The following is a 12,235-nucleotide window of genomic DNA, read 5'->3' as shown; positions in this document are numbered from 1 at the left end:
TACTCTTCCAACTTGTAGATCCTAGCTTATGCAGTGTATTGTTTGAGACAGGTCTTTGTTGATTACTAATTTTTCACTCTCATACTACCTTTTTCTCTTTCATCATAGTATGTGTTGGCATTTATATTCATATATTTGTTTTAATGACCACCTTCCTGTTTAATTGCAAATTCCTGTGGAGCTTATCTTGTCTGTCTTGTTCCCTACTTTATTCCCTGCTCCTCCCACATTGCCTGCTTCCTAGTAGCTTCTCAGTATTGTTTGCTAGACACATGGAGGGATAGAGGATGGATGGCTAGATAAATGAATATGAATCAGTCTGTCATTGCCATCCTCTATATCATTCTGTATCTTTGTTTTTATTTTTCCTTCCTGAACAGATACCTTTCAGAGTATTTTCCTAGAGCTTGAGCATTTATAAGAGTCTGTTCTGTTTAACTGAATGAATATCACCTTGATTTGGTTAAGATAGTATATGACTTGTAAAAGATGGAAACAGAATGAAGTAAACAGCACATACAGAACAATTTAATAAGGATTATTTGCCTTGTGAAGAAAAATCTAGAGGTCTTAGTTCATTGTTCGTACCCATCATGCCTGAAGTTTGAGGGAATTGAGAATAAGCAGCAATCCTTCTTTTCCAAAAAAGGATTTTAAAATTTTAAGCTCTTCTGCCTTGAAAGAAAAGGAAAATTTTGATATGCTGTATTTTATAGTAGAAACCTGAGTGTGAAGTGTAGTTTCAGAGTGTTATCATTGGATTGTCCATTTGGCTGTGTAATTTCCCATTTAGTCACACATTAGTGCAATATCAAAACAGAATTAAAGTTTCAAGATTGAAAGTCTTCAGTTACCACAGTTCTGTTTCTGAATTTTATACTTACATGATACATTACTGCATGTGGTGAATAGTCATCGCTGCTTTCAAAGTATAGTAGGGACATTAGAGGAATTGATAATTGTAAGACTGCACTTGTTTGACTTTTAATTAAAATTTAAAATACTAACTAGCTATAGCTACCATTTGTTGAAACTTACTGTGGGGTAGGCATTGCTAGATAGATATTCTCAAAGTCAGGTAGCTTTTATTTTTTGTTATATAAATAATAGTAATATGGAGGCTCAGAAAAGATAAATGATTTAAGATCACATAGTTGGGAAAGTCTGTATTTGAATCCAGTTTTGTCTCAGCCAAAAGCTTGTTCTATTTTGATATCAACATGCTGTTTACAGCTAACTTTTGTGTTTTAGTTTTAAAAGTTGGAGAATCCACATCTGCTGACTGGGCACTATGGCACATGCCTGTAATTCCAGGGGCCCAGGATGTTGAAGCAGGAGGATCGCAAGTTGAAAGCCAGCCTCAGCAACTTAGAAAGGCCCTAAGCAACTCGGGGAGACCCTATCTGTAAATAAAGAATAAAAAGGGGCAGGGGATGTTGCTTAGTGTTTAAGTGCCCCTGGGTTCAAACCCTGGCACCAAAGAAACAAAACCCAAAACACTCTACTGTGATGTATAGCTAAAAAGAACAAATAACACAATTTTTAAAAATCTGAAGGAAAAAAAGTTGGAGAATTCATGTACAGTAGACCTTTCAGCCAGGTGTGGTACAGACTTGTAATTACAGAGACTCTGGAGGCTTAGGTCTCAGTGAAAAATAAAAAGGGCTGGAGATGTAGTTCAGTGGTAGAGTACCCCTGGGTTTCATCCCCAGTAACACAGAAAGGTAACCTTTTCACCATCAAAATAATAAGCTAAACAGCATTTTATCTTTCAGACACTTAAATTTCCAGTAGTTCTGTAGCTGTCCACCTGAATTTTTCTCTGAACTTAAATAGTCCTTTATTTCCTGTTTACTTTTAGGGTACCCACTAGCATTTCTCTCTTGTATCTTAGTAGCTTCTGAACAGTGATTACCTGTGCTGTGAGATTCTTTAAAGTTCTTTGAAGGCAGAATTTTTTTTTCCTTGCTGTCTTTAGTACCTTTTTTTTTTTTTTTTTTTTTTTTTAAATATAAAACCAGTAAATATTGATTGAGTGAACCAAATGTGAGTAATCAACTTTTGAAAGTACATATCTTTTTCTTGGGTATGTGCCTGTCCTTTGCAGTATAAAATTTATAAATACTCACTTCATTGATGTGCTTTTTCCCTTCATTGTTTGTTTGTTTTTGTTTTTATTTTTGGTCCTAGGGATTGAACCCAGGGATTCTTTGCCACTGAGCCACATTTCCAGTCCTTATTTACTCATTTTTTGAGACAGGGTCTCAAAGTAAGTTGCTTAGGCTGGCCTCCAACTTTCAATTCTGTCTCAGCCTCTCTAGTCACTAAGATTATAGGAGTGCACCACTACACTGGACTGGCAGTCTCTTCTGTCTTGCACATCCAGATTTCTTAAGAGTCCTCTTACCAAGATTTGTTGCCACGTTTAGTGACTTCTTTTTCTGGCCTTAAATCCCAGTGGTTTTGATCAACCTTTTCCTTTGACTGTTCTTTAGTGGTTTCTAAGATGTCAGTTTTCTAAGTTTGTCCTTTGTGGTTTTGTTTTTCTTTGTCTACTCTTTAAATGGTAATCCCTAAGGTCCTATCTTTGGTCCTCTTCTCTTAATCATGCCGAGAACTTTTCCTGGATGATGTCATTTTTGTTGCTTGGCCTTTGACCATTGTCCATAGTAGGAGTGGTAAACTAAACCACAGAAACCAGGTGGTGGTATACATGGGTGAAAAGGTGAGTGACACAGTAAGGGATAATGGGAACTCTGGCAGATTAACGTATCTAGGTCTTGTCCGAAGCTCCAGCCAGATCATTGACAGTGCTTCTCTCTTTCAAGGAAAATTAGAAATCTAGACTTTTAATTTGGAATTTCTGCATTTCTACATATGAGCAGGTAGTTAAATTTTTCAGCCATAGTGAAGGCCAACAGAAAGTCTTTTTGAGTTTGTAAGTTTACCTTAACTTACCATCCCTCTGCGTGTGTCTAGACCTGATTTTTCTGCTAAGCCTCAGGTTCATCCCATTGTATTCTAGTGTATGTAGGAGTCTTGTGTCCTGCATGTGTCTCAAAGAACATGATTGTCTTGAACCTCAAAGATGTATTAGGAGGGCTGGGGTTGTGGCTCAGTGATAAAGTGCTTGCCTCACATGTATGAGGCACTGGGTTCAGTCCTCAGCACCACATAAAAATAAATAAAGGTATTGTGTCCATCTACAACTAAAAATATTTTTTAGAAAAGATGTATTAGGAAATGGTTTCATTTCCTAATGATACTTATTAGGTCACCAAGGAAGTAACTTTATTTCTTTAAACTTCTGTTTGCTCATGTAAAATGGGAGCAATATTTATCTCCTTGAGCTAGCCATTTTTATTTTTATTTTGAGACAGGGTCAAAGTTGCCCAGGCTGGCCTCAAACTTGAGATGCTCCTGCCTCAGCCTCCTGAATAGCTAGGATTACAGGTGTGTGCCACCGTGCCTGGCAGTTTTATGTTCAAAGTAAACTGAACTGTCAATATAATTTAGTAACTATTATTGTCTTCTAGGGCTACAGTTTCTAAAAGCAATTTTTTTTTTGGGGGGGGGAGACTGAAGCCCACTAAGATCATTCTTTTCTGTTTTCTAAGTGCCAACTTCAAGAGATTTTTCCCTTCCTCCTTCCCTCTCTCTTTGAGCCCATGTTTATAGCAAGGTTTCTCAACCTCCAAACTCTCTGACACTCTGGGCCAGATCATTCTTTGTTGTGGGACTATCCTGTGCGGCATTCTTAGTCTCTATCCACTGGATACCAGTAACATTTCACAGTTTTGACAACCAAAATGTTTCCAGACATTGTCATATGCCCCCATGGGGCACAATCACTCCAGCTGAGAAACTACTCTTGTATAGATGTTCTTGTCTCTTCTTTTATCCTCAAAGAGCCTTTCCTTCTCATTTTTTGTTATTAACATAAATGGGCAACTTTGCCCATTTAAATAAAACCAAAACACTTGCTTTCCCCCAGTAACTATTTATTTGATCTTAATTTGGGCTCATTTTTTCTTCTTATTCTTTTTTTTTCTAGAATGATGACCTTCATGTCTTTATTTCTGCTTTTCTTTCTGGCTTTAACCCCCATGGAACAACTGAAAATGGTTTCACTAAGTCTCTTACCATGTTTTATCTCCAGAAGTGAATGGTACCACTTCTTAACCATCCAAGTCCCCATCATGCCTTCACCCCACCCCTATGCACACACCCATACAGTGAACCATAAGATCCGTTCTGTCTCCTGAATGTTTCTTACATCCATCTCTACTCTTCAAGTCATCAGGCCTCATCAGTCTTTGTTGGTCTCTGAATTTCAAGTTAAGTTCCATTCTCCTTTTTTTTTTTCTACATTATAGCTTTCTAGAACAAGTTCTGTTCCCATTTCAGACTTTCTCAATCATCATTTCTGGGGTCTGAGCATATGCATTTTGAAAGACTTACCAAGTGATTTTTATAAAACTATTGATTGCTTTATTTTCCTGTTTCAGAAACCTTTCATGCTCTTAGGAACCTCCTACAATTCTTAATATGTTTTTTATAAAAACCTTTCTGATGTGGTCCCTGTGTTTTGTCATAATGTTTTTTGCCAAAGTTTCTTTTACACAAGCATTTTATAAAATATCACTTTATATTTTAAACCAACAATACAATTTTTAATTGGGAGAGGGATCAGGAAGAAATGTAAGTATTCTAATTTGTTAATTAATCTTGTGCATCTGTGGCAAATTTGACTGCTAAGTTGTTAAGTATTTAAATAAGATTTCTTTTCTTGCAGGTATTTATAACAGCAATGATGTAGCAGTATCGTTTCCAAATGTAGTATCCGGCTCAGGATCTAGCACTCCTGTCTCCAGCTCTCATTTACCTCAGCAATCCTCTGGTCATTTGCAACAAGTGGGAGCTCTGTCCCCCTCAGCTGCATCATCTGTAACCCCTGCTGTTGTTACAACTCAGGTACATATTATAATGTTAGGTTCAGGTGGTTTGCCATTTTGTAAAGTAAGGGTAGTTGGAGGAGAGACAAATTAAATAGAGCCTTAATTTATGAACTGTCTCAATTTATATTAAGTTGTTAATAATTGTAAATTTTACATGAACTTCATGAGAGAGGACTAATGATTTTGTGGGTACCAAATGATTCTTTTCTCTTTGTTTCTAACTTTGCCCTGATGAAATAAAATTATAATTTCAGGAATGCTCTGAATTCTTTTCTTTAAAAACACAGTACTGACAAAGTATGAGCCAATTTTGGACTTTGGTGGGGTTTTAAAATAATCTTTAAAATCACAAGAAATATATGAAAATCTGTTGTCTAAAAATTTAAAAATCAGCATGAATGATCACCCTGTGCAGTGTGCATACCTGTAATCTCAGCAACTTGGGAGGCTAAGGCTGGAAGATCACAACTTTGAACCTGGTCTGGGCCATTTACTGAGACCCTGTCTCAACATAAAAAAGTAAAAGGGTCTGGGATATAGCTGAGTGGTAGAGCACCCCTGAATTCAATCCCCAGTACTGAAGAAAGAGGAAGGAGGGAAGGAAAGAGGGGGAAGGATTGTAATCTTAAATTGCATCAATAGGACAGTAAATGGGCAAAGCTGTAGACGTACTATTCCAAAGATAATAATTTAAGATCCCTAAAGTATGTATTAAACCCAAGGAGGCTTTACCTTTGAACTGCAGCCCCAACCCTTTTTATTTTTGATTTTAAGATAGGGTGTCACTAAATTACCAAGACTGGCTTCAGACTTGCAGTCCTTCTGCCTCAGCCACCTGAGTAGCTGGGCTTATAGGTGTGTGCCACTTCAACAAATCTTTTTTATTTATTTGGAATTCTTTTTCATTTTATTTGCTCTTCTCCAAAGTTCAAGTAGTAAATCTTAACATTTCAACAACATAGTAATCATATAGTTATAATTGTAAATATCTAAGTACAACTAGTTAAGTAGTTGTTTATAGTGGCTGTAAATTTGAGCTTTTAATATGTATGCATAATTTCCATTGTATGGGGCTTTGGAATACATATATACATACATGCATATACACACATCATTTTTTCAGTATTTTTGTAAGCTGTATATCAAAGCTCAACACTAGGTTATATTTAATGCATGTGAGTGAATGATATAGTGCAAATAATCACCATTATAATAAAGCCAGGTGTTAAAATGAACAGCAGACAGTCAGCATAGAAAATCAGTGGCATGATTACTAATATCATCTTTGGAGATGAAAGTTAACTATTTTGTAAACCTCTCAACCTGAGTAAGGGGAGTTTGATTACTTTAGAAGCGTTTTTCTTTAATTCATTTCACTAGAAAAGTGAGGTAGCCTTAAAGTTTGGGGTTAGAGAGGGTGAAAGGATAAATGAAACAATGACTCTCATGTTTTTTTTCTCTTTTAATTAAGTGTAACCATATGCTTATGATAGCTTTATACCCTTGGACCAAGTCTCACATGAACATATTCAATGTGCATTTTCGTTTTTGAATTTCAAAAGTCTATTTTAATTTTTCTGGTTAATTCCAGGCTTGAATTATGCAAAAATCTCATCTCCTTCATTATGTTTGTGGGTTTAGGGGCTGACATTAGGGAGAGGTGGATGGGGGAAGTATGGTGGTAAAGAGAAATTTATAGCTAGAGGGAAAATTCCATTTAACATATAACTCACTGAAAAACAAAGAAATCATAGTTGTAAATAATCCAGGATTCAATCCAATTAAAATCTTTACTTTTTATCCCCTTTTCATGTTTCAGTAGGATGGGTTTCTTATAAATATGATCATCCAGTTAGATTCAAGTGCTGCATGCTGAGACAACTGCATCTGTGTGTCTGCCTAGCAGTGAATGCTTTCTGCCTTGAAGCTGAAGCTTATTTAGTTTGGCTTATCTGGTGCTGCTGTAGCAACCATCAGTCTCCAGGCAACTGAGGCACGTTGACCTCTCTGTTGAACTGAGTGCAGAACTACTTCCATTTAGCTTCCTGAGACAATAGTACTGGTTTTGAATGTAAAAAATTTAAAAATTTCTAGGCAGTGTGCAAGGGAAAGTAAACAACGATATTTAGGTGGAAGTAATAGGACTTTTAAAATTGGTAATTGAATTTTTTCTCCCAAATGACAAAGTTGATTTCTGTTTAACTCTTATATCAACCTTATCTTCAAATCATTCAATTCATTGTGTTTAAATAGTCACATCTTAGGGTGTTATTTAGGCATGCTTTAATAGGGAGTTCTTTTAAAATGAAGAGAGAGCACTGTGGTAAGATGAATGGTAAATGGAAACTACCAGTACTTAAAATGTAATCCTAGGAGTCTTATCACAATCATCAAGAAAAACATCATCCTAGGAAGCAAATAATTTGTAAAATATGAGAGAATAGAAATTTTAAATTTGATGTTATGCCAATCATCTCCTTCTACCCCACAAAAAATTTAAAGTAGTAATTTTTAGTGAGTGGATTGGTGCCATTAAGGATAAAAATCTGAGGATCATTTTTGTTCCTTTTTACCTTATTTTTAAGTAAGATAGTCCTCTTGTTTGACTTATTTGCTGTCATAAGAGTAAGCAAATATTCTTTGCTTATCTTTTCGCAAAGAGAGATAAAATCAAAAAAGGTTAATAACAATTAAAAACCAATAATCACTTGATTTTGGCTTTTTTTTATTGTAAACAAATGGTATACATGTTGTTCTCTGTTTGTACATGGAGTAAAGGCGTACCATTTGTGTAATCATAAAATTACATAGGGTAATGTTGTTTGATTCATTCTGTTATTTTTTTCCCTTCCCCCACCTCTCCCACCCCTCTTTTCCCTCTATACAGTTTGATTTTGGCTTTTATTGGGTGAAAAAAGGAGATAATTTTTAAAATCCTGGGGGAGGAGAAATGGATGATTAGCAAACCAAGTTTGAAAAAAAATCCTTAAAAATCTGATAACTCAATTTTAAATTCTTAAGTGTTAATTTTGTGTTATTTGATATGTTATACTTGTTTTTAGCATAATTATTTTTTCAAAGGTAATTGGTAGACTACCTGCATTACTGTATACTAAGATATAACAGTAATGTAGTTAAAATTATAGTCCTTTAACATGATTGGAAGATAGAACTCCTGTCCATGATCACAGGTAGAGAGATAAATTCTGTAAGAATGCCAATAATTTTTCATTTCTCCTTTCAAATTACACTATTTCCTGGTTCTGCATTCTGTCTTTGAGAGAATACAAGTTCTTTTGTTTGAAGAATGGTGTCTTATAGAAGAATTTAAGACTGAAAAATAATTGCATCGTATTATATCCTACATTCTGAGTTTTGCTTTTGGATATACTCTTCATGTAGATAATCATGGTTCTGTGTCCTACTTCATGTTACTGTTATAAGAATGATAACTTTTAAAGGTTTAAAATCATTTAAAGTTAAAAAACTTCAGTGTTTATGTGATATTTACTAACTACAGACATTTCAGTATTTTAAACACAGATATTACTTTTATTTATAAAAGCAACTTAGATTTCTGACACTTTTACCTTAATCACCTGTGCATATTTTATTTCCAGTACTACGTGCATATGTGCACATGTTGGATGTATTATATTACATGTAGACTTTGATTTGTTCAGGTGATGTCTGATAATGACACTTTCATTCTATTTGAGAAAGCGATTATTTCCTAGGCAGATTCAACTGACTGAGGGGAAGGAGAGTGGCATGTCTGTGTTTCATTTGATTAGAATGAACATTTTATATTTTTAAATAATTTCATAATAACTTCTAATTTTAAGGAACTTACCTTTCTGAGCAAAATAAGTTTTTATAATTTTTTTATAATATCAATATATTGGATGATGAAAAGATTAACAGTGCAAGTTTGCATATCTGGTAAGTGGTAAAAGTGAGCCTGGAATCAAGATAGCTTGAATTTTACCTCTCTTAATGAACAATTCTTACTGTAAAAATTAATTTTACAATGATGTGCCTCTTATGCTGACAGGTAGCTCTTTGAAAAATTTTACCATGTCCCATTTGTGTGATGGAATGCAAAAATAGCAAAAATTTTGAGTCAGAAAACCTGGGTTTCAGGAGGTTTAGTATTCACGAATGTGACCGTGGGTAGGTCTTTTAATTTTTGTGAGCCTCAAGTTTTTTCTTGTGTAAAATAGGAATATTTTGTTCCTAACCTTTCTGCTATGTAGTTTTGTTTTGAAGTTCAAATGCAGACCATAAAGGACATTAGAATTAATGCGTATTAATTTCAACTGCTACAAAAACAGCCTGATTGCCAGTGCAAAAATAAATTGTAGAGAAACAATTAATTCCTTTATCAAACATAGTATGCAATTTTTTTGTTAAAACTCATAATCCCATGCTAATGTGGATATGTTGGGTTCAGCTGTGGATCATGGTCTTTTCCAGATCAAAAATTACCTCAATAGCTGTCTTTCTCCTAGGAACTTAATTTTCCCCCCAAAATAAGAGATAACATGGACAAGATATTAACCAATTTAGAAACCTACTTAGAATTGGTTGGTTATTGTGTACAGTTCTGTTGTCCAATCACGAGTGTTGAGTGATGATTTAACTACACTTTAATCCCTCCTACTACTTTTTGGGAACTCAATTGTGGGACATTTCAGCATTAGCCTAAACAATGGTTTTGAATACATTAAGCTCCTTACAATTAGGGAGCAGTTTGGGGCATTGAATAATGTGAAGTGATGCAATTGAACCTGACAGCTTCAACAGTCAGCCTACTCACGGGACCTGAAAGTTGTTCACACTTGGTTTCATCTCTCATCACACGCTGGGTATTAAAGCCTTATTGGTGGTAGCTGACACAGAAATGGGCTCTGTTACCAGAATGTGTTTCATAGTATAAAGTTTGAATCGAGCTGGAGTATAGATGAAACTTTCCATTGGTTCTCTAATCCTGGCTAATGTTCATTCATATTTTTCCTGGAAACCTTTCTGGTTGAACATTGTGTTTGCAAATTCAAAAAATATAAACTATATTTAAAAACATTTAAGTCCTTACGTGTTTGTAGTATTGCTATGTTATTAAGGAACAGATTATAATCATACTGAGTAATGAGATATTTATACCATCTACATTGTTACACCGTATTTCTTTGAGAAAGGGTTTTAATTTTGGAAATTTGCTACATTATCAAGATATGATGATTAGTGTAAATTATAGTGTGTGACATAGAAACCATATCACTTACAAAAATAATTTTTAAATAAGTTAAAATATAAATGCTTACCATATTCCAGGCATTCTTTTAAGCCCATGACATATATATGTAAGTCAATTCATTTTAGAGCTTATTTGAATCATTTGACTTTAATGTTTATTGACAGGTTAATTGTGCAGTTTTGAAAATGCTTACTATAACCTTTTCACTGTATGAAATTCCAAATCTACCTCTAGCTGATATATTTAATACTTTCCAAAGTTAAGTTTCTCATAGGTACTGTCCCTTCAGATCTAATTTTTCAGGTTTATTCCCCTAATTCTGCCTTTATCAACATTAGGGATGAAGAAATCTACAACAAACAATAACCACTTGTGAGTCATCACATAATTGAGTAAACATTGCTCTTTTTCCCCATATACAACTAACTCATTTATGACGAACCAAGTAACTAGGAGTTTGTTAGAGTTACTACTTTACAGCAAGAGCTCTTTACACACATCTCTGTGGATACAAGCAGACATTTGAAATATAAGAGGTGAATGATTAACAGGAAAAATTTCAAGCTGAAATATTTTCATAATGTATGTTAGTCTACTTAGGAAATACTAAATTTGTTTTGAGTTTAAATATTGACTTCATGGAGATGTAGTTTTTCTAAACATTTAATAAGTCATCCTAAATTTGTTAAGGGTGTTTTCAGGCATTTATACATATTTTGTTTAAAAGTGATCTAGATTGACCTCAGTAATTCAATTTAGTTTTCATCTACTGGTCTTTAAGTCCATCTTGTAAAATAATTATTCTTCTTTTAATGAGGTTTTTACTAGAGTGTTAGAATAAATGTTATAAATCTTGAGTGTGGCAGTAGTTCCTTTGAATTATTAATTAGAATGGGGATGCCTCTTTAAGAGTACAGGTTAAGTTAAAACAGAAGTTTTTCATAGCAATATTAACTCATCTTGAAATAATTTCAAATGAATAGAAAAGTTGTAGTACAGAATGTGTACACATATAGATTATGATGAGTAACCTGTACTTAGCTTCTCCTAGTGTTAATAAATTCATATGCTGGGAATATCAGTAGGCCCAAGGATAATATCTATTCACCATAGATATTCTCCTTACCTGGGCAGGATAAAATTGAAATGTCATAAGACAGGTACTTCCTTCCAAAAAGAATTTCTGATCTTTATACCAGATCTTCTGAAGCAGACTAAGGGTATATGAGTAATTTACTTTCAGTACAGCCATGTCCAAAAGTATGTTGTGGAGAAGTATGTGTAGATTGTTTCCTTTATTCCTTGTTCTAGATTTTTTTTACAGAAAAACTCTCAGTGCCCTTTGCTTCATAACTTGTTTCCATAGGTTAATGTAAACTCTTTTCCATTCCCCTGAATCATAGTGTTTTCACTCATTAATGACAACAAAGATTCTTTGAGTTTACAGAATGCCAGACACTATGTGTATACTTCAATAGGTTGTCTTTCTTTACTCTTCCACTTATCAACCTTTTCTGCTGTGAGTTGTGAGATATTTTCAGTAAGATATGGGGCCGGAGGGGCCAACAGAAAGAGTCATCAGTTTCCCAGCCCTAAATGTGCCACACATTATTTTCTAAGTACTGGCTTAGCTATTGCAGACATTAGTGGAATCTTTGATAACTCCTTTGCCCACCTTAAAATATTTATAACTTGAATTTTCTGGCAGAAATTAATATAGACTGATTTAGATGCTTTAATATACCAGAATAAACTCTGGAAAAATTAATAATTTTTTTTCTTTTTTTGGTATCAGGAATTGAACTTGGAGGCACTCGACCACTGAACTACATTCCCAGCTCTATTTTTTGTATTTTTATTTAGAGACAGGGTCTTACTGAGTTGCTTTAGCACCTTACTTTTGCTGAGGTTGACTTTGAACTCATGATCCTCCTGCCTCAGCCTCCCATGCCACTGGGATTACAGGCATGCACCACCACACAGAGCTAATAGTGTTTTTTTCTTTTACAAAAGATTCTTT

The 12,235-nt window shown here is 34.5% G+C and overlaps 1 protein-coding gene across 16 annotated transcripts in view; it reads left to right on the top strand.

Moving 5' to 3' along the window:
• MLLT10 (MLLT10 histone lysine methyltransferase DOT1L cofactor) overlaps positions 1 to 12,235 on the top strand; it is a 175,290-nt gene that overhangs the window by 141,734 nt on the left and 21,321 nt on the right. For all 16 annotated transcript variants that reach the window (XR_013758102.1, XR_013758103.1, XM_079106304.1 and 13 more), the window contains one exon: positions 4,796 to 4,974. Coding sequence is in view for 14 of the 16 variants with exons in the window: in XM_079106304.1 (XP_078962430.1) it covers positions 4,796 to 4,974 (179 nt within the window). In the remaining 2 variants the exon portion in view is untranslated. The remainder of the gene's footprint in view (positions 1 to 4,795; positions 4,975 to 12,235) is intronic.

The sequence above is a fragment of the Sciurus vulgaris genome (genome assembly GCF_902686455.1).
Source record: "Sciurus vulgaris genome assembly, chromosome: 12".
Lineage (NCBI taxonomy): Eukaryota > Metazoa > Chordata > Mammalia > Rodentia > Sciuridae > Sciurus > Sciurus vulgaris.
The sequence above is the reverse complement of the archived record's forward strand: the minus strand, read 5'-3'. Positions and strand labels throughout refer to the sequence as shown.